The following is a 23,233-nucleotide window of genomic DNA, read 5'->3' as shown; positions in this document are numbered from 1 at the left end:
CTTTATACTGTACTTTAGGCTCAAGTTAACATTTAAGGTGGCCACAGAAAAAAGGGTAACTCCTCTGTTCATGCCAATGAGACCTTTTTTTTTAGTTTTGAAGAGGGCCAATTTGAATATATAAACTTGTGTAGATGAAAATAACATAGATCACTATCTACTTTTAATTATTTGTATTAAGTTAGTTTCTTGTCCATATTTAAAACTCAACAAAATGTTAATTACAAGTATTGCTTACATATTCCACTCTCATATTTCATAAAAGTTTTATTTAATTTTACATACCTCTGACATCAGTAGCTTCATCTTCACTAGAACCTCTTTTCAAATCTTTTGACAGTTTTTAAGAACACCTCATCTTTACTTTTGTGTTGTTCTGAGTTGTAGTAATTTTTGAACTTGTGTGTGATGCTATTCTGAAAAATTTATCCCAAGCCACTAGTACCTAATCCAAATGTAGTTTAACAACCTGGCTGAAAGTATAATTTTTTTTTCCCCTTTTTTTGCCTTCTGTGTGTCAAAGGTTTATTCGAAAGAGAACTGTAACTTTTGTGATGGTGAGCTCATTCCTTAAGAATAAGGGAATCTGTGGGCGGCGCCTGTGGCTCAGTGAGTAGGGCGCCGGCCCCATATGCCCAGGGTGGCGGGTTCGGACCCAGCCCCGGCCAAACTGCAACAGAAAAATAGCCAGGCGTTGTGGCGGGCGCCTGTAGTCCCAGCTGCTCGGGAGGCTGAGGCAAGAGAATCGCGTAAGCCCAAGAATTAGAGGTTGCTGTGAGCCGTGTGACGCCATGGCACTCTACCCGAGGGCGGTACAGTGCTGAGAGACTCTGTCTCTACAAAAAAAAAAAAAAAAAGAATAAGGGAATCTGTCTTACATTTTTATGCCCCTGGTTTTAATCAAATCAGTCAGATGACTTCTCTAAGCATTCAGAACTAGTACTGGTTTCAAGCTCATTTTTCTTCCCCCAAATAGTTTCTTTTTCTTTTCTTTTCTTTTTTTTCGAGACAGAGTCTCACTTTGTCACCCTGGGTACAGTGCCATGGCATTATCATAGCTCATAGAAACCTCAAACTCTTGAGCTCAAGTGATCCTCTTGCCTGTTTTCTTTTTTTTTTCTTTAATTTTTTTAGTAGAGGTGGAGATCTCACTCTTGCTCAGGCTTGTCTCAAACTCCTGAGCTCAAATAATCTGATGGACTCATCCTCCCAGAGTGCTAGGATTATAGGCATGAGCCACCAAGACCAGATTATGGCCCAGGCCGGTAGGCACTTTGGAAGGCAGAGGTGGGAGGATCACTTTAAGGACAGGAGTTAAAGACTAGCCTAGGCAATATAGACATACCTTGTTTCTACAAAAAGAAAAAAAATAATAATTAAAGTATAATAGAATAAACGTTTAAGACTAAAGAACAAAGCCATGCCTTCATTTCTAAGGAATAGTTTTTTGGGGAAAAGTATATAGATTTGAGAATGTAATAATACATTGGAAGTAATAAAGTAGATAGGTGGGGAAAAATTGAAAGGGATATAAAAGGACAAAGCAATTTGAATGTCTTCTAGCTATGTTATACTGAACTTTTGGAAACTACTTTTATTTATTTGCTTTTCTTCTTTTCTCTGTAGGTCTATATTTGCAATGCGTGCCAAAATGTTTTCTGTGTGGACTGTGATGTTTTTGTTCATGATTCTCTACACTGTTGTCCTGGTTGTATTCATAAGATTCCAGGTCCTTCAGGTATTTGATTCCAGCATGTAGTAGACATGGTACATGTTAAAAAAAAAATTGGAACTGTAAATAAAATGATTCTTTAGAAGCTCCATTTAAAAGATAAATAACAGGGGGCGGCACCTGTGGCTCAAGGAGTAGGGCACCATTCCCATATGCCGGAGGTGGTGGGTTCAAACCCAGCCCTGGCCAAAAACCACAAAAGAAAAAGAAAGATAACAATTTAAGAAACTTTTTGCTGGCTTGGTGCCCGTAGCACAGTGGTTATGGCGCAGTGGTTATGGCGTTATGGTGTATGTGGCTAAAGCCACATACACCAAGGCTGGTGGGTTTGAAATAGGCCCAGACCTGCCAAACAACAACAACAAAAATAGCCGGCATTGTGGTGGGCGCCTGTAGTCCCAGCTACTTGGGAGGCTGAGGCAAGAGAATCCCTTAAACCCAAGAGTTTGAGGTTGCTGTGAGCTGTGATGCCATGGCACTCTATCCAGGGTAAAATAGTGAGACTCTGTCTCAAAAAAAAAAAAAGAAAGAAAGAAAGAACTTTTTGCTAAGAAAATGTATTTTATTAAGTGTTTTATTTGTATCCTATCACAGAATTATATAATACTTGATACACTTTTGTTTTTTACGAGTTATGTTTTCAAAGTCACTATGCATTATTATGTATAAATTACTATAATGATTAAATTGATGTGATTTTATTGTTTTATAATTAAAATAAATATAGAATCTTTATGATTTATTTTAATTCATCAACTTAATATAAGAAGAAAATTAAGTATAAATGAATTCAGTGTAAGATGAAAATAATTATGAAATTAATACATATTAATACATATGAAATGTATATTACTATATCCATCAGAGGGGTCTTTTTAGGTTTAAGAATGTGGAGTATAAAAATAAAGTTAATACATCTGAAATTATTTGTGGCCGAGGGGTCTTTTTAAGTTAAACATTCAAACTCCCAAGACTGTCTTGGCCATGCTTAATTTTTTTAGAGGTGGAGTCTTGCTCTGTTTTCCAGGGCTGGAGTGCTGTGGAATGATCAAAGCTAACTGCCACCTCAGAATTCCTGTGCTCAAATGATCCTCTCACCCTACCCTCCTGAGTAGCTAGGGCTATAGGAGTATACCACCACACCTGGCTAATATTTTTATTTTTTGTAGAGATGGGGGTCTCACCATATTGCCCGGGCTATTCCCAAACTCCTTGCCTCAAATGATCTCCTCCTGTCTTAACCTCCTAAAGTGCTGGGATTATAAACATGAGCCACTGCACCAGGCCCCAATATCTCTTTTAACAGTTCCATAAACACAATTTCTAGGGTTCCCACAAAGGATGTGTCTGTTTCAAGCGTCACCATGGGCCAGACACAGTGGCTCACACCTATAATTTCAGCAGTCTGGGAGGCCGAGGCAGATGGGTTGCCTGAGCTCACGAGTTCAAGACCAGCCTGAGCTAGAGCAAGACCCCATTTCTAAAAATAGCCAGGTGTTTTGGTGGGTGCCTGTAGTCCCAGCTTCTTGGGAAGTGGAGGCAAGAGAATTGCTTGAGCCTAAGAGTTTGAGGTTGCTGTGAACTATGACGCCATGGCACTGTATGGGGTGACAAAATGAGACTCTGTCTCAAAAAAAAAAAAAAAAAAAAGGAGTGACCATACTCAGGAAAGCCTAAAGTATGAGGTCTCCATCAAATTATTTATCTATTTATTTGGGCTTTTTTAGAAGACAGGGTCTTGCTCTGTTGCACAGGCTGCTGGAGTGCTTGCAACAAAACTCAAACTCCTGGGCTCAAGCAATTTTCCTGCCTTAGTGCCCCGGCCCACGGGGAATTCAACGGGGACCTGGGAAACAAAGGGGTGAGTCGAATGAGGGGACAAGAGACACGAAAGAATGAGAGCAAGTCAAGAGTCTGATCAAGCTCCGTCGAGTTTATTTTTCAGCTGGACTTATAAGCACACAAACGAAGTAACTAAGGGCTATTCCTAACAGGGCGGGGAGGGGGCTAGTTTCTGGAAAATTACTAGGAGAAGGACCTTAAGGCGGGGGGTGCATTTTTGAAGAGATACGCAAGGGGAAAGTACCGTTGCTGTTATGGTTGAATTCCTGAGAGTAGTTTGCTCGTAAAACTGCAAATCAAGCAGGCTTAGCAAGGGGCATTTTTGTGATATGTTTTGGCTCCCGGCATCTCCTCCCTTTTAGTTTTTTAAATTTGTTGGGGTCTGTCAGTTGTCGGCATAGAAGAGAGGGCATTAACTTTTTTGGGGGAAGTATTGACCTGATTCCTCCCGCGGGCATAATGACCGCATGATAAGTTTGAGCGTCTTTTGGGGAGGAGAGGAGAACTTTTTACGACGCTAACCTCTATGCAAATCAGGTTTGCTTCCAAGGGACTCAGAGAGGCTGTTTATGCCTTCCCTCTGCAGTGTCTTTATTGCACCCCGTAAAAAGGTACCCAGATTGTACTCACACAGGATGGTGAGTCAACATGCATAGCTCTGAGTGCTTACGCGGTTCCCGGAGGAATATCTTCGTTGTTAGGTTCGGCAAGGCCCCCGTCTGCAAGGTCGAGTCTATGATAATGGACTTGAATGGGTTTTGATACCAGGGAGTCAATCTGTGATTTGATAAAATTCATGATTTTGTTAAGAATAATGGGTGCAAGGGTGATTATTAATAGCAAGCTAATAAGGGGACCTGCAAGGGGCATGAGTAAGGAGTACATGGAGGACTTTCACCACTTGTTTGCCTCAGATGAAAATTTTTGTTTTTGTAAATCTAAGATAAGCTTATGAAGTTTGTTAATCTGTGTTTTCATCAGTCAAGTTTTCGGTTAAATAGAAGCGCCAAGCGAAGGGCTTGGTGACCGCTGGAACAGGTTGGCCCAGTGCCCGGAGGCAGAAGATCAGGAGATAAGGCAGCATCATGGATGGAAATCCGTGGTTCTGGAAGGGAAAGGAGAAAAATAATCTCAGGGAGGTTTTTCTCCCTGGATTTTAGAATTGTTATCAATTTGTTTTACTAATCTTTCAGGCAGCCATCTGGCTGCATTTTCTTTGGTATCAAATAGGCATACGGATCCTCGGCCCCAGATAAGAACTGGGTCTGGGCCATTCCATTTCGAGGTGAGTGGATCCTTCCATAGGACTGTGGCATAATTGTTATTTGTTTCTGGGTGCCAAAGGCGGTCAGCGGCAGACTTGCCCTGGGCATCCATATTTAAAAAATTAAGGACAAATAGGGCATGATGAAGAATGTTTCTTGGGGATCCTTTCATGGGGTATAATTCTCCCTTTTTTAATTTGTGAAAGGTATTTTTAAGGGTTTGATGAGCACGTTCAACGATGCCCTGTCAAATGTTGGCCAAGGAGGTAGTTGCCGATCCCTTGGGAGGGAGCTTTCTCCATGTTTTGAGGGCAGCATTCTGTATTTGGGCCAGGAGCCTGGGGGAAAATTTAGCTTGTGTAATGTTAGTATCATAGGGATTACGTCCCATGAGTTTATCCCTAGTCCATTTCTTGGAGGTTTTATTTTCAGGATTATGGGCTTCTGTTTCTTTACAGTTATCAGCATATTCAGTTCTCCAGAGGACATAATCACCTCCAGGCAGGGTGGGTTATAAAGAACCAGTCATTTGGGGTGAGCCACCGCTCACTCAGAGATTCAACTATAGATATAGTGAAAGGGGCTGTGGGTCCATAGAGGGACACAGCAGTTTTTAATTCTTTAACTTGCTTGAAATTCAAGCGACGATACTGCTAATCGGCAGTTTCAGCTTTTTCAGCATCTGAGTCGGAGGCCTCGTGGTCATTATCCGAGTCGTCATCTGCCGAGGGGTGTTCGTCCCCATCAGAGGGGGGTTTTGGTTCTGATTCGGGAGGGGGATCCCCTTTTATCTTAGTTACGGGATAACTAAAGGCGTGCAGCGCCTTTAAAGGTTTTTGTTTTGAGCTATGTTTATGGAATGTTGGGGTGAGCGGGGGGGGGGGATTTTTAGCTCCAATTCTAAAGCACGTAACTCTTGAATGAATTTTAAATGTTCCTTCCTTGTTTGGAGTAAGTCCTTAAGGGAGGAGACCTCCTGACATAATTTGCGTTTGACATTTTCAATTGGAGTGTCTACACCTAGAATCGGAGCACAAAATGGAGGGGCAGAAGCATAGGAAGGGGGATGATTTAGGACGGAAGGGAAGAGAGGCCAGTCAGAATTGTGATACTTAGCGGCCTCCTCTTCCCGGGTGGTCGTTTCTTTGGGGGAGAGGGAGTCGGGAGGGGGCTCCTCGAGGGAGGGGTATAGGGAATTAACAGGAGGTTTGGGAGGTTCAGGATTGGGGGCAGTGTCAGGCTCAGGCATAGGAACAGAAACAGAAGGGCAGACTGAGGGTGGTCTGGAGTGTTCTTTAAGCGCCTTCTCCCCTTCTTTAACAACCTCTTGGACATCAGGCCATTGGTTGTAAGTTTTTAAAATATCATAGATCAAGTTCCAGTAGGAAAATGCCTGAACGGGGATTTTTTCGGGGCCGAATGTTCTATAATAATCTTTTAGACAATCACCGACTCTAGTCCATCTCAGAACATCAATAGTGCCTTCTTGGGCGAACCAAGGACAGATATCACCAATAAAAACAAAAAATTTATAGAGATCTTTTTTCTTTACCCGAATTCCTCGTGTCTTGAGGGACTCCCTGAGTCCCTGAATAAACAATTCATGTTTACTTAACGTTTGTCCCATAAACTCGTTGCTTTCTCTTACCTTGACGGATCAGACTCGCAGGTGGGCAATTCTGCAGTGATCGCGGTACAGATCTTCACTCACGTCCTCCTTGTGGCGCGGCGATCACAGTGCGGATTTTCACTCACAACCTTCGTGTTGCGGCAATCCAGTGATAAGGGTACCCTTACTGGCAGCAACGTTTGATGACACCCCTGTACCCTTGCCCCATGTTTGGGCGCCAATTGCCCCGGCCCGCGGGGAATTCAGCCGGGACCTGGGAAACAAAGGGGTCAGTCGAATGAGGGGACAAGAGACACAAAAGAATGAGAGCAAGTCAAGAGTCTGATCAAGCTCCGTCGAGTTTATTTTTCAGCTGGACTTATAAGCACACAAACGAGGAAGTAACTAAGGGCAATTCCTAACAGGGCGGGGAGGGGGCTAGTTTCTGGAAAATTACTAGGAGAAGGACCCTAAGGCGGGGGGTGCATTTTTGAAGAGATACGCAAGGGGAAAGTACCATTGCTGTTTGGTTGAATTCCTGAGAGTAGTTTGCTCGTAAAACTGCAAATCAAGCAGGCTTAGCAAGGGGCATTTTTGTGATATGTTTTGGCTCCCGGCACCTTAGCCTCCCAAATAGCGAGGACTATAGGTGTGTACCACCACACCTGGCTAATTTAAAAAAATAAAATAAATTTTTATTTATTTTTGAGACAGAGCCTCAAGCTATAGCCCTGAGTAGAGTGCTATGGCATCACAGCTCACAGCAACCTCCAACTCCTGGGCTTAAGCGATTCTCTTGCTTCAGCCTCCCAAGTAGCTGGGACTACAGGTGCCTGCCACAACGCCAGGCTATTTTTTTGTTGGCAGTTCGGCTGGAGCTGGGTTTGAACCTGCTACCCTCAGTATATGGGACCGGCACCCTGTTCACTGGGCCTCAGGCGCCGCCCTTAAAAAAATTTTTAAAGATGGGGTCTTGCTTTGTTGCCAGGGCTGTTCTTGAACTCTTGGCCTCAAACTATCCTGCCTTGCCCTCCCAAGGTGCTGGGATTATAAGCATAAGCCACCATGCCCAGCCTGTCCATCAGTTTATTTATAGTGTTTCCCAATCCAGATATAGTTTAACAGTCTGGTATCATTTTTCTATAAGCAAAGTTGCCTACTATCATAATTGACATTCTAACCTTCATTTTATCATGGTAACAATTTTGAAGCTTAACAGAAGGTGATGTTCAAATGCAAACAGGGAAAAAGTTTCATGTAATGCTTTCACTTTCGTATGATAAACTTAATGCTTTAAAGCAGGGGTGGGCCACATGCAGATTATTTGAGGACTGTTTTGCTAATCTGTGGTGTTGGATGTAGGGAAATGATACACAGATCTTTTTTGTGCTCTTTTGCTAGTGTTTTTGTATTTATTTATTTATTTATTTATTTTTTTTTAGAGACAGAGTCTCAGTTTGTTGCCCTCGGTAGAGTGCCGTGGCATCACAGCTCATAGCAACCTCCAGCTCTTGGGCTTAGGCAATTCTCTTGCCTCAGCTTCCCGAGTAGCTGGGACTACAGGCGCCCGCCACAACCCCTGGCTATTTTTGTTGTTGTTGTTGTAGTTTGGATGGGGCCAGGATCAAACCCACTACCCTCAGTTTACAGGGCCAGCGCCCTACTCACTGAGCCACAGGCGGCACCCTATTTATTTACTTTTAAGAAAGAATCAAGCCTTTATTCTTGCTTTTATGATAAGCTAGGGTTTTTTTTTTCTTTTTTTTTGATACAGAGTCTTACTTTGTCGCCCTCAGTAGAGTGCTGTGGTGTCATCATAACTCACAGCAACCTCAAACTCTTGGGTTCAAGCGATTCTCTTGCTTCAGCCTCCTGAGTAGCTCGGACTTCAGGTGTCTGCCACAGTGCCTTGTTATTTTTAGAGACAGGGTCTTGCTCTTGCTCAGGCTGGTCTAGAACTCTTTAGCTCAAGCAGTCCACCCACCTTGGCCAGAGTCCTAGGATTACAGGCATGAGTCACTGCACCCAGTCTAGTTTTTGTGTATTTAATGTGTGGCCAAGACAACTCATTTTTCCCATGTGTGGCAGGAAAGAAAAAATGTTGGACATCCCTGCTTTAAAGCTTACTCTGTAATAACTGGTGTAGTATTTTACTTAATGGAGTATGTGTAATACCAACATTTTGGTTATTTGATATGTGAGACTGGTTTGTCTTATAATTCAGATTAATGTAGCCAAAATTATGGTATCTATTCCTATTAGCCTCACTGCGTTCCATAGTTACAGACTATTTAACTTGAACTTCAGCTTTCTCACTCTGGGTCATCGGAGAAATTTAGATGAGAATGTATGATGAAGTCTATGTTTTAGGTTCAGTGCAGATATACCATCATAGGCAGAACTCTTTCTGGGTATACCTTTTTTTTTTTTTTTTGCCGGGGCTGGGTTTGAACCCACCACCTCTGGCATATGGGACCGGCGCCCTACTCCTTGAGCCACAGGTGCCACCCCTGGGTATACCTTATTGAGAGTAAACAGGCTATAATAGCAAAAGTGTGTGGGAACTGTAAATTGGGGGTTCTTGGGTGGTCAGAAGAAAAATTGAAAGACATACCATCAACTAACAAATAAACATTAAAACAGACAGGGTGGGCCAGAATAAGCTCCTGGCTAGGACTGCTCCCTGTCATAAGAACCACTGCTGTTAGGAAAAAGTAGAAAAGGCCTTGGTTGCCCCGTACCTGGCTGCCGACCACCTGCCTTCCATGAAACAGCGTTTGAGACACACCAGAGAGTGCCCCGGCCAGAGTCTCTCAATTAGAACCTGTCTTCTGAGTGGCGGGTACAACCAGGATGAAATAGAAGAAGATACACACTATGTCAAGACTCTCAGAGTTTATAGAAAGACACAGAAAAGATTTACAAAGTTAAGACCAAGCTCAAAAGTAGACAGGGTGGCGGAAATGGCTCACCACCCCTTGCTCAAATTCCTACTTCTGATATAATCTATGAACTACATTCATCTATTGTGACGCCCTTTTTTTACTCTTTATTTTTCTTCACTGCTCCCTGTGGGGTGGTCAGTACTGGCGCCATCTTTGGTTCTGTCTGTCTTTAGCTAAGTTCCTCTGTAACGGACCGCCCTGTCGGTGGCCTTCAGTCCGAGGGAGTGCAGGGAGAAGGAACGAGGAAAGTTGAGAGGTCGGCGCAGGAAAAATGACAGACTGCCACACAGCATGTGATGAAGGAAGTAGCTGTAAATTTATTGGGTACACATGTTGGTATTTATACATTTTTACAGAGTTTACATAATGCAATCTTTTTGCTTACGTGCGCGGGTTATTTTTGCGTTTACAAGTGTGATTTATCATGTTATGTTTTAACGTTCCGCTTCCGGAGGGTGGCGGTTATTAGTCAACTCTGCCCGCTTTCTCCTATCTCAGTTTCTTATTATTTTTTTAGAACAGCTTGACATCTTCTTTATGTTAATGCTTGACTAATTCTACATTTACTATTTGATCTTACTGTTATTGATAATTATAATTTTGATTTAGAGTAAATTCCTTGACAAGTATTATTTTTCCTATTGATTTTTATTATGCGTGACAATTGGTGAAACAAGATGTTCTGAACAGGACTTTATGGTGGGTGGATGTGTTTTAGTGACTTTGTAACTTATGTAGATAATTTGTATTTCATGTCCTTGGGCTTATTGTCTTAGCTCACTGGTGGGAAAACATCTTTATGTGCTCATTGTTGGTGCCACTGAGTTTAGCAGCTCACAAGGCTGTGCTCTATCTGGATTAGTAGTGTATTGTGCTCATTCTTAGGAAAGTACATATTGACAATTTATCAGAACAAACAGACTTCTGGTACAGGATGACAAACACATGAGTAGACGCCACAATCTTTAAACTTAAGCGGGTAACTGAGTATGCTAGGCAACATTTCTGATGCTGTGCATACTGGGGGCGCTGGGGGCAAAGCTCCGGGGAGTACAAACCACCTTCCCGTCGTTCTGTAACGCGGACAGCACTGCCTCACTACGGCTATATGCCGTGGGCGCGGCATTTCCCCCTTTTTTGTTTTTAAACCGTAGTTTAAAGACTTCTTGGCGTATAGAGTTAATAGAGGAAAACAGATACTGTATGAGACATGGTAACAATAACACAATACAAAATGACAAATAACTAATAATGGTTATGAGTATAATATACTGGATTCAGTTAAGAGGATTGAGTGTTCTAAACCCATTAGTTAAAGATTGAGCTAATGTGTTAAGAGAAGTTATTGGTAAATGAGTTTGACTCATGGCTGTAATATCTTGTTGTAAGCTGTGTAAATTATGTGTTATATTATTGTCTCTTTAGATACCTTGAAGATGTGTTTGTATTTTGTTCCATGAGTTAGATACATTATATGGTAAAGGTGTAATGCAAATGGCTTGAAATGTTGAGTGACATTTTGTTTGTAGTTTCTGTTGTATGTACTTAATGTTCTGACCTAAAGTTAAGACTACCTTTTTTAACACATTTAATTTAGTTTTAAGCTTATTATCTATATTAGCTTGTGTTATTAATGTTAAAGTTATATTATTGTCAAGAGTATTGACATAGTATATTGTATGCATTTGTTGCACTAAAGCTGTAGTAGCTACAGCAAAAGTAGTGATTATAGAAATTAAAGCTGCAATGCCTAAAATTAAAGTTGTTACAAATTTTTTAGGTCTAATTAATTCATTAAGTGTTTTTAACACTTGTAATGCTGTATTATTATACTATGGATTGCTTTGTAGATTTATAGGTAACATTACATAAGAAGGTTTTTTTATAATTAACATAACATTTACTTGTTTATCATGTTGAATATTAAAGGACGCAATACAATTAGTTATTTTTACAAGTTAAAAGATTTTAAAGGAAATACATAGTCAACTGGATCACATGTAAATTCTTTCATAAATTTTCTTTTATGAGTTTTATTTAACCTGTACAGACCATCTACAAACATTCTAAACTTTCTTGAACTTTTGCCCTGTCTTTTACTTTCTTACATAACTATTCTGTTTCAGGACAAAATTTATCACACAAGATTCTTTCTTTACACAATGTCATTCTCCTTTCTGTTTAATTTCTCTTACTCTCAAAAACTCACTTTCCACTAAACAGGATCCTAGTTTACTATGAAGTCACTTATTCACTCAGCTAAACTGATAATTAGAAGGTTTAAAAGGCAAGAATTTTATCCGTTGACAAAGATTCAGTTTGTAAAAATATTTTTCTTATTTATACAAATTACTAGTGGCAAAGGGCCAATAATAAAGGTTCTAAATCTCACCCTTGGGATTCTGCCAGTGCTGCTGTCTGGGGGCTGTAACACTTGGGAGGCAGGCCCGCCCCACGAAGGGCAGGGGGGGCCCCCAGCTTCCTTTTCTGCTGGGCTTTTTCAGCTGTCTTGGAGCCAGTGGAAATGTGCCCGGTGGTTTTGTTTGCTATCGGCGAGTGTACTTTCATTTTCTTCAAGCGGCGGGTGAGATCTTGCAGCAGCTGCTGGCGCCTCCTTCTGCGTTGTCTTTTCCGAATCTGAGTTAACTACTCCTGGAATAACTTCAAAGTTTTTAGTATAATTTGAACTTTTACTAATTATAATTCCAACCGTTCCAGGTAAAAGTTGCCTTTTCATTGCAGTGGGGATTAAAGTAACACCGTCCTATTTGGATAATAAGACATTCTTTTCATTTGCTAAATTTAAACCTGCACTTTCAGGAGTGCCCCGTGAAAGGTCATGAATAGTAAATTCAGGGGCTTGAGGATTCAATGTAGATAAAGGCTGTGTGTTACAAGCTACAGCCTGCTCTCCCTTGGGGCCTGGGCTGGGAGAATGCCCCTTATCTAGTTTTTTGATCTTTGTACGTCCTGATCCTCAGGATCAGTGTCTCCCTTGTTATTTAAGGGGGTTCCATTCTTATGAAATTTTGATTTGCATTCATTTCTCCAATGTCGCCCCTTCTTACAACGAGGGCATAAGCCGGGCGGTTCCCCCCTCGGCTTATTGGCATGGGACTGTTTACAGTCCTTCTGCATGTGACCTGGCTTGCCACAATTGTAGCAAGTGTCAGCAGGAGCTCTCGGCTCCTTACCTCCCTTATTGAAGGTATATTTTTTTTTTTTTTTTTTTTTTTTTTTTTTTTTATAGAGACAGAGTCTCACTTTATGGCCCTCGGTAGAGTGCCGTGGCGTCACACGGCTCACAGCAACCTCCAGCTCTTGGGCTCACGCGATTCTCTTGCCTCAGCCTCCCGAGCAGCTGGGACTACAGGCACCCACCACAACGCCCGGCTATTTTTTTGTTGCAGTTTGGCCGGGGCTGGGTTTGAACCCGCCACCCTCGGCATATGGGGCCGGCACCCTACTCACTGAGCCACAGGCGCCGCCCTATTGAAGGTATTTTTAATATAGGCGCTGAATTTCTGTCCTTGCATTGCTGCAGCATAGGCCATATTTTGGACTATCGCTGGTGAGGCATCCATGCATGTTTCTAACTGTTTGAGCAACAGTGATGTGCCCTCAGACGGGGGGAGCATTCTGTTAATGGCTTCTTCTAGCCTTGAAATAAAGTCTTGGTACGGCTCCTCCGTACCTTGCTTAATAAGAAAATGTATAAGCTCCTCCAACCGTTTGAGGGACACATTGAACCCGTTCTTTGCCAACAAACGCTGCAACATAGTACTCAAGATTTTTTCTTCCTTAGTTAATGCGTGCCCCATGGATCCTGTGATTGCTTACACTTAACCGGTCAGCCTTTACCGGCGGGACTGCAGCTCCCTGGTAAGAGCCGCCCTCAACCTTGAAAAAGAAAGAAAGAGAGAGAAGATTACCTGTCCTTCAGGTCCCTGTTCGAGGCGCCACCTGTAACGGACCGCTCAGTCGGTGGCCTGTCCTTCAGGTCCCTGTTCGGGCGCCACCTGTAACGGACCGCCCTGTCGGTGGCCTTCAGTCCGAGGGAGTGCAGGGAGAAGGAACGAGGAAAGTTGAGAGGTCGGCGCAGGAAAAATGACAGACTGCCACACAGCATGTGATGAAGGAAGTAGCTGTAAATTTATTGGGTACACATGTTGGTATTTATACATTTTTACAGAGTTTACATAATGCAATCTTTTTACTTACGTGCGCGGGTTATTTTTGCGTTTACAAGTGTGATTTATCATGTTATGTTTTAACGTTCCGCTTCCGGAGGGTGGCGGTTATTAGTCAACTCTGCCCGCTTTCTCCTATCTCAGTTTCTTATTATTTTTTTAGAACAGCTTGACATCTTCTTTATGTTAATGCTTGACTAATTCTACATTTACTATTTGATCTTACTGTTATTGATAATTATAATTTTGATTTAGAGTAAATTCCTTGACAAGTATTATTTTTCCTATTGATTTTTATTATGCGTGACAATTGGTGAAACAAGATGTTCTGAACAGGACTTTATGGTGAGTGAATGTGTTTTAGTGACTTTGTAACTTATGTAGATAATTTGTATTTCATGTCCTTGGGCTTATTGTCTTAGCTCACTGGTGGGAAAACATCTTTATGTGCTCATTGTTGGTGCCACTGAGTTTAACAGCTCACAAGACTGTACTCTATCTGGATTAGTAGTGTATTGTGCTCATTCTTAAGAAAGTACATATTGACAATTTATCAGAACAAACAGACTTCTGATACAGGATGACAAACACATGAGTAGACACCACAATCTTTAAACTTAAGCGGGTAACTGAGTATGCTAGGCAACATTTCTGATGCTGTGCATACTGGGGGCGCTGAGGGCAAAGCTCCGGAGAGTACAAACCACCTTCCCATCGTTCTGTAACGCGGACAGCACTGCCTCACTACGGCTATATGCCGTGGACGCGGCATTCCTCCCTATGTTAAAATACCAATTTTCTCCTGCTTGACTGCTCTATACTTTGTTATGTTAATTTTTAGCTGTTTCCTTCAGGGCTGCTTCCTCCTCTTCAAAAATCCCTCTTTAATAGCAAAGGTATGTCTATCTTGTATCTATAAGCTTGAGTCCCTCTAGATCACTTTGCTATAAAATTTGTGGTTTTATAAATAAGAATTCTTAGTGAAGAGTGTTATAACTAAAGACAATGTAATCCTACCTTGGAGAGTATTCAGTAATCTTGAGGGGTGCTCAGGAATATGCATTTTTTTTTTTTTTTTAATAGAGACAGAGTCTTACTTTATCGCCCTCAGTAGAGTGCCGTGGCATCACACAGCTCACAGCAACCTCCAACTCCTGGGCTTAGGCTGGGCTCTTGCCTCAGCCTCCTGAGTAGCTGGGACTACAGGCGCCTACCACAACACCCAGCTATTTTTTTTTTTTTTGGGTGCAGTTTGGCCAGGGCTGGTTTGAATCCACCACCCTCGGTATATGGGGCTGGCGCCCACCTACTGAGCCACAGGCACCGCCCCTGAGAGAATATGCAATTTTTTTTGCAGTTTTTGGCCGCGCCTGTGTTTGAACCCACCACCTCTGGCATTGGGGGCCAACGCTGTATTCCTTTGAGCCACAGACGCTGCTCAGGAATATGCATTTTTTTAAATAAGCACATGCCCACACAAAGACCCAATGTAACTGAAGTACTAGATGTTTCCCTCAGGAATCCTGAGCCCAGAGCCAGTGGCTCTTTATGTGGAAACAAATTTCAACTGTAGGCAACCTGGTTAACTGCTATCTTCTTCCTTCTGTCAACAGAGATACCAGTGGCTTCCAGGAGATGCCTTTAAATCTGTCAGAATATTCTTTAGAGGAAAGACTTTGAGTAGTCACATCTTGTAATGTTACTAAAACTGTATTAGAGACTCACTCTACGCACCTGATATAAAAAGGGTACATCATCATAGCTCATAGCAACTTCTAACTCTTGGGCTCAAGTGATCCACTTGCCTCAGTGTTTTGTATTTTTAGTAAAGACAAAGTCTTGCTCTTTCTCAGGCTGGTCTCAAACCTGTGAGCTCAAGTAGTCCACCTCTACTAGCACTTTGGGAGGCTGAGATGGAAGGATCACTTAAACTGGGGAATTTGAGACCAGCCTAAGCAACATAGTGAAACCCCATGTCTACCCCCACACACACAAAAATTGAAAAATTTAGCTGAGCATGGTGATACATATGTGTGGGGCAGAAGGATCTTTTGAGCCTAGGAGTTTAAGGTTATAGTGAGTTATGATGATACCACTACATCAAAGCAATAGAATGAGACTGTCTCAAAACCCCCAAAGAAACAGACAAAAAACTTCAAATGATAACAAAAAGATAACTCCTTAATACTTAAAATTCATTATGAAAACTAGATTTATTTTAAATACTTCCAAATGCATATATTTTTAATTAATATTTTTTATTCTACTTGACAATGTTTGTTTTTAACTAGTGCATTTAGTAAAAAAAGAAAAACTAGTGCATTTAGTTCATTTATATTTAATGTGTAAATTAAATTTATATGTATTTACATATAATTTATGTATTTATTTATATTTATTGTGTAGAAGCCAGATCTCATGCTCAGTCATAAGGCATTGCAGCCAGTTCTGGAAGGCACAGGGGCAACTCCAGTCCAATAGGCTTGGTGCACTTCAGCCAGTTCAAGAAGGTAAACAGAGGTAGCAGCAGTGCAAAGTAGATGGAGGCAACCCCTTTGGAAAGAAGGAAGCAGCCATGGGAATCTCAGGAGGCATTAGAAGTTTGTGTCCAATACTCATTCTATTTCATAAATATTAATATTGTTTTAACTAGTCAATGTTTATTAAGATTTAATCACACATTTACTGCTCTTGTGGCTGTCCATTTCTTTTTGTATCTTGTATGTATTTAGCAGCATTTTCCTTCTATCTTAAGTGCATCCTTTAGAACAGTGGTTCTCAACCTTCCTAATGCCACGACCCTTTAATCCAGTTCCTCATGTTGTGGTGACCCCCAACCATATAATTATTTTCATTGCATGGTTGGGGGTCACCACAACATGAGGAACTGGATTAAAGGGTCGCGACATTAGGAAAGTTGAGAACCACTGTGTAGAGTTCAGGGTATATGGTATGCTGCCTGTTATGTAAGAAGTAATTAGGGGTCACCAAGGGTTCATCTGCCCAGAATGGCAGAAGGAAAGAAGAACTGTAAGGATTTTATAAGATTTCTCAGTATTTCATAACTTCCTCATGTTTGTGATCATGTCTGTGTTCAGCTGTTTGTATCTCTACTGGTTGGCAAATTCGTAACATGAAATAGTTTCCTGAGTGGTGAAAAGAAAGGCTACCTCCAGGCCAGGCACAGTGGCTCACACCTATAATCCTAGCACTCTGGGAGGCTAAGGTAGATTGCTTAAGTCAGGAGTTAGAGACAGCCTGAGCAAGAGTGAGACCCCGTCTCTACTAAAAATAGAAAAAACTGGGCATTGTTGCGGCACCTATAGTCCTAGCTACTCAAGAGGCTGAGGCAGAAGGATCTCTTGAAACCAAGAGTTTAAGGTTGCTGTGAGCTATGGTGACACCATGGCACTCTACCCAGGGTGACATAGACTCTGGCTCAAAAAAAAAAAAAAAAAAAGAAATGAAGAAGAAAAAAAGAATACAACCAGCCCTTGGGAAGAGGGTTGGTCCCAGTCCTGAGGCCTTTGGTGGGTGGCTGAGTTTAGAAGAAAGGACACAAAGTTTGAGTCCTTGGGGCCCATAGTAAGGAAGAAAAGGGCATAGGAGATTGTCACATTTTCTAGGAAGTGGTCTGAGAAATGCCCTAAGACCCCTTGTGGGGCCCATTCTATAGGGCCAAAGGATTCATTATTTCCAGGTTATCTAATTCTGTTCTGGGGAGAGATATTATAAGATGCTGCGGTCTTTATGGGATTTAGATTCTTTTTTTTTTGTAGAGACAGAGTTTTACTTTATTGCCCTCGATAGAGTGCCGTGGTGTCACACAGCTCACAGCAACCTCCAACTCCTGGGCTTAGGCAATTCTCCTGCCTCAGCCTCCCGAGTAGCTGGGACTACAGGCACCCACCACAACGCCCGGCTGTTTTTTTGTTGCAGTTTGGCCGGGGATGGGTTTGAACCGGCCACCCTCGGTATATGGGGCCGGCGCCCTGCTCACTGAGCCACAGGTGCCGCCCGGGATTTAAATTCTTGATTTCACCTGAATTACTGTTTTAGTCATACCTCAGACCAGGATCTTAGAAACAATACACAACTTGATCATTCATTAATTCACTCAGCAGACCTTGTACATCTGCTATAAATCTGATAGGATCCTGGACATTAGGGCTATAGATACTAAAAAGAGGATGTAGGCTTGGCGGCGCCAGCCACATGCACCGAAGCTGGCAGGTTCAAGCCCAGCCCGGGCCAGCTAACCAACAATGACAACTGCAACAAAAAAATAGCCGGGAGTTGTGGCGGGCGCCTGTAGTCCTAGCTACTAGGGAGGCTGAGGCAAGAGAATCGCTTAAGCCCAAGGGTTTGAGGTTGCTGTGAGCTGTGACGTCACAGCACTCTACTCGGCAGCATAGTAAGACTCTGGCTCAAAAAAAATAAATAAAAAGAGGATGTAAATCCTAGCCTCATGGATCTGTGAACCTCCCAGTCTGAAAAGACGCCTGTGAAGAAATCTGTGGGAAAGTGCTAACAATATGCCAAGTTAGCATGCAGAGGAGGTGCTGAGCGACAGATGTCTGGAGGGGCTGTGCAGGTAACGCTCATCAGTGGAAGGGGCAGAGTGGTAGTGCGTGGAGAGCACTCGTCCCAGCTAAGGGAGGCAGCTTCAGAGGTGCTGCAGTCCAGAGATAGTAAGGAGATGTTCTCACTGTCATCCTTTTGTACCTTTGAATTTATACATATGCATTTCTTAGTCAAAAAAGTGTTTTAGGTGAGGTAACCATTATTTAGCCCCAGCCTGTGTTTTCCTTGTGAGAATGGAGGACCTCTAGAGCCATATATTTTGATACTTAAAGAGAAACTAAAGGATAGGATATTTATTTATTTACAGACAGAGTCTCACTTTGTTGCCCTGAATAGGGTGCCATGGCGCCATAACTCACAGCAATCTCAGACTCTTGTGTTCAAGTGATTCTCTTGCCTCAGCCTCCCAAGTAGCTGGGAACTATAGGTGCCACCACATTGCCCAGCTATTTTTAGAGACGGGGTCTTGCCCTTGCTCAAGCTGGCTTCTAACTCCTGAGTTGTAATCCACCTGCCTTGGCCTCCCAGAGTGCTAGGATTACAGGTGTGAGCCACCATGCCCAGGCTAAGGACTGAATTTTTTTTTTTTTTTTGAGACATAGTCTCACTATGTCGCCCTCAGTAGAGTGCCGTAGCGTCACAGCTCACAGCAACCTCCAACTCTTGGGCTTATGCAATTCTCTTGCCTCAGCCTCCCAAGTAGCTGGGACTACAGGTGCCCACCATAATGCCTAGCTATTTTTTTTGTTGTTGCAGTTGTCATTGTTTAGCTGGCCCAGGCTGGGTTCTAACCCACCAGCCTTGGTGTATATGGCCAGTGCCCTACCCACTAAGCTATGGGCGCCGCCTAAGGACTGGATTTTTAAAGTGATTTTTCCCAATTTTTTTTTGTGTTTTGACTTTTTTTTTGTTTTGGCTTGTTTCTTTTAAGAGACAGGGTGTCACCATGTTGGCTAGGCTCAAACTAGGTCTCAAATTGGCCTCAATCAGTCTTCCTGCCTCCCTATAAGTGCTAGGATTACAAGCAGGAACCTCTATGCCTGCTCACTCTCAAGTTTTAAACATTGACATCTAATTTAAAAAAAAAAAAAAAGCAGGCTAAATGAAACTTATCTTCAGGCTGCCAGTTTATAAACTTTGGCCTAACCTGTCTTTTCTGCCTTTTATCATTAGGGCAGATAATCTTTTAATTTTCAGTTGTTAATACTTTTCCTGGGATATATACCTTTTAAGGGATAATTTGGTTCAGGTTTTAGGCATTAAAAATTGACTCTTTGGAGGCAGGAGGGCTCTCTTAAGGATCTCTATAACCAGTGATTCTAAATGCAGTGCTTAGACCAGTAGCATCAGCATCACCTGAGAGCTCACTAGAAATGCAGATTCTTGGGCCCTGTCACACACCTACTGAACTGGGAACTCTGGGGTATGCCTGGTAATCTTTGCTGCAAAGAATCCTCCAGGTGGTTATAATAAATGCTAAAGATGAGAACCACTGCTTCTAATCCTATTACAGAGATACTTAGGTAACTTAAAAACAAGGCTTGATAATAGAATTCTACTGAACTTAAAAATTAACCCAGGTAGCTTTTCAGAAAACAAATCCAAGACATGGAATTATTCTTTCCTTTCTTTGGACTCTCTGTAAACATTAGTGTATTTATTTGTATATAGTATATGTACTCTGAATTTTTTAAAATCAATTTTACTGAATTATAATTAACATACAATAAAATGCTTCCATTTTAAGTAATTCCACACCTTTGTGTGTACGTGTGCAATGACCACTGTTATCAAGAAACAACATTTCATCACTTGTAGTCAGTACTCCCTAGGATTTCCAGCACCTGGTAACATTGATGTTTTTTTCCATCACTATAGATTAATTTTTCCTGTTATATATAAATCTTATAAGTCAAATCATGTGGTATATATGGCTTCTTTGGCTTATCATGATGTTTTTAAGATTTATTCGTGTTGTTGCATATCAATAGTTTGCTCCATTTTACTACCTGTATTCTATTGTATGGGTACTTGGTTTATTCATTTGCTTATCGTCAGTGGACATTGGGTAGTTTCTGATTTTCTGTTTATTATGAATAAAGTTATTATGAACATTCTTGTATAAACCTTTGTGTGTTTGTACTGGAATAGCTAAATCGAACGGTAAGTATATACTTAGCTTACCCTGATGCAACTGAACTGTTTTCCCAAAGAAATTGTACCATTTTGCATTCCCGTAAGCAGTATATGAGCATTCTAGTTGCTCCACATCCTCAACCAACAGCAGGTATTGAATAATGCAAATGTTAATTTTTAGAACATTTTCACAATTTTAAAGTAGGCAATGATTTCTTAGGACCCAGAAAGCATCAATCATAAAAGAAATACTGAAATTGGATTTCATCAAAATTAAAAAATTCTGATTTTCCAAAGATGCAATTAAGAAAATGAAAAGACATTGGCTCGGCACCTATAGCTCAGTGGCTAGGGCATCAGCCACATGTACTGGGGCTGGCTGGTTTGCACCTGGCCAGGGCCTGCCAAAAACAATGGCAACTACAACAAAAAAATAGCCTGGCGTTGTGGCGGGTGCCTGTAGTCCCAGCTACTAGGGAGGCTGAGGCAAGAAAATTGCTTAAGCCCAAGAGTTTGAGGTTGCTGTGACCTGTGATGCCACAGCACTCTACCAAGAATGACATAATGAGACTCTGTCTCAAAAAAAAAAAAAGGAAAGACAAAAAGAACATGAAAAGACAAGTTGCAGACTTGAGAGAATATCTTTGCATTATAAATATCCAGCAAAGGACTGTGTCCAAAACATATAAGGAAATCTTATAATTCAATATAATAACCCAATTATAAATGGATAAAAGATTGGCAGTGCCTGTGGCTCAAAGGAGTAGGGCACCGGCCCCATATACCAGAGGTGGCTGGTTCAAACCTAGCCCTGGCCAAAAACTGCAAAAAAAAACAGATAAAAGATTTAATTACCAAAGAAGATGTACATGAATGACCAATGAGGCATTAAATTAAGTCTACAGTGAGATACATACATATGCCCTATAATGGCTAAAATTTAAAATGCTGCCCTGTGTGTGTATACTTTTTGGCTAAAAAAGTAGTTAAAAAATTATTACTGGCTTGGCGCCTGTGGCTGAAGTGGCTAAGGCACCAGCCACGTATGCCTGAGCTGGCAGGTTCAAATCCAACCCGGGCCTGCCAGACAATGATGGCTGCAACCAAAAAATAGCCAGGCATTGTGGCGGCCGCCTGTAGTCCCAGCTACTTGGGAGGCGGAGGCAGGAGAATCTCTTAAGCCCAGAAGTTGGAGGTTCCTGTGAGCTGTGATGCCACAGTACTCTACCCAGGGCGACAGCTTGAGGCTCTGTCTCAAAAAAAAAAAAAAAAAAAAAATTACTATAAAACTCAAAACACCAAATCCCTTGTTTGGGTCGGGTGGTAGATATCTGTGAGTGTTTGCTTGTTTGTTTTTGGCTACCCAGTATTTTATTTTGCTTATTTTTATTGTTTTGGGTTAATTTAAGGGTACAAGGAATTAGGTTACAATGTTTACATTTGTTTTTCTTTTTTTTTTGAGACAGAGTCTCACTTTGTCACCCTTGGTAGAGTGCGGTGGTGTCATAGCTCACAGCAACCTCAAACCCCTGGAGTCAAGCAATTCTCTTCCCTCAGACACCCAAGTAGCTGGGACTACAGGCATCCTTCACAATGCCTGGCTATTTTTAGAGATGGGCTCTTACTCTTGCTCAGGCTGGTCTCGAACATGTGAGCTCAGGCAATCCACGCACCTTGGCCTCCTAAGTGCTGGGATTACAGGTGTGAGCCACTGTGCCCAACCATAATGTTTGCATTTGTTAGGTACAGACCCTTTTATATTTGTGTCCTGCCCTGAAGAGGTGTGCCATATACCCTAACACTGTGCCCATTAAGTGGGAGCACACCCATTCTCCTTCCCCTTACCCTCTTCCTGCTCCCTCATTCTCTCGACCCCACCTGATTTGAGTTTTCCTCTTATGTGGTCCTGTATTAAATCATCTACTGGCGTTATATTAGTATCAAGTACGTCAGATTCTTGCTTCTCCATTCTTATGATACTTTACTAAGAAGAATGTGTTTCAACTCTATCCACATTAATACAAAAGATGTAAAGTCTCCATCTTTTTTAGGGCTGAGTAGTGCTCCATTTTGTGTGTGTGTGTGTGTATCACAGTTTGTTAATCCATTCCTGCTACCCAGTATTTTAATTTATTTCCCTTGCGGACTTCTTCCCTTCCTGCCATATAGCTATGATATTTGGATATTTCCAATTAAGGCTTATGAAAAGTTTTCTTTCTTTTTTTAGAGGCAGGGTCTTGCTCTGTTGTCCAGGCTGGAGTGCAGTTGCGTAATCAGCTCACTACAGCCTTGAACTCCTGAGCTCAAATATTCCTCCTGTCTCAGTGGCCAAAGTGGCTAAGACTATTAGGTTTGTGCCACCAGGCCAGTCTATGAAGTTTTCACTGTGACTAGAAGTAAAAGGGAAGTTCCCTTTTACTAAAAATATACAATAAACATCATATTTCTTATATATATAAATATATATATTAAAACATATATAATAAACATCCTATTCCTGGCACAGAACTCCAAAACCCTTGTAATTTCCTGAGCGATGGGGTGACTGTATTCAAACTTATAGAAGAATTTATACCAAAACCAAGAATTCTTAGGACCTCTGTTATCACTATTATCTTAGAAGGTATAATCAATACAACAAAACAAGAAAATGAAATAATGTAAAAGATAAAGCTGCCATAATATCAGATAATACAAATATCTTCTTAGCAAATCCAAGGAGATTCACAACCATATATTAAAAATAGACCAGCAGGAGTCCTGTACATCATCAGTGAATATTTAGAAAACAGAATAGTAAATAAAAAAAAAAAATCCAGGCTCAGCACCCATAGCACAGTGGTTACGGCACCAGTCACATACACCAAAGTTGGCGCGTTTGAACCCGTCCGGAGCCAGCTAACCAACAATGACAACAACACAAAATAGCC

At 41.6% G+C, this 23,233-nt stretch overlaps 1 protein-coding gene across 8 annotated transcripts in view; it reads left to right on the top strand.

The window, feature by feature from the left end:
• Positions 1–23,233, top strand: part of LOC128584185 (general transcription factor IIH subunit 2) — a 102,988-nt gene that overhangs the window by 36,386 nt on the left and 43,369 nt on the right. For 6 of the 8 annotated variants that reach the window (XM_053589182.1, XM_053589188.1, XM_053589165.1 and 3 more), the window contains one exon: positions 1,627–1,738. In XM_053589182.1, coding sequence (XP_053445157.1) covers positions 1,627–1,738 — 112 coding nt within the window. Of the gene's footprint in view, positions 1–1,626; positions 1,739–6,500; positions 7,168–15,989; positions 16,389–23,233 lie in introns of those variants that run through there. The other 2 variants (XM_053589226.1, XM_053589208.1) reach the window with 2 other exon arrangements.

Source organism: Nycticebus coucang, chromosome 1, assembly GCF_027406575.1.
Source record: "Nycticebus coucang isolate mNycCou1 chromosome 1, mNycCou1.pri, whole genome shotgun sequence".
In the NCBI taxonomy this organism is placed as follows: domain Eukaryota; kingdom Metazoa; phylum Chordata; class Mammalia; order Primates; family Lorisidae; genus Nycticebus; species Nycticebus coucang.
The sequence above is the reverse complement of the archived record's forward strand: the minus strand, read 5'-3'. Positions and strand labels throughout refer to the sequence as shown.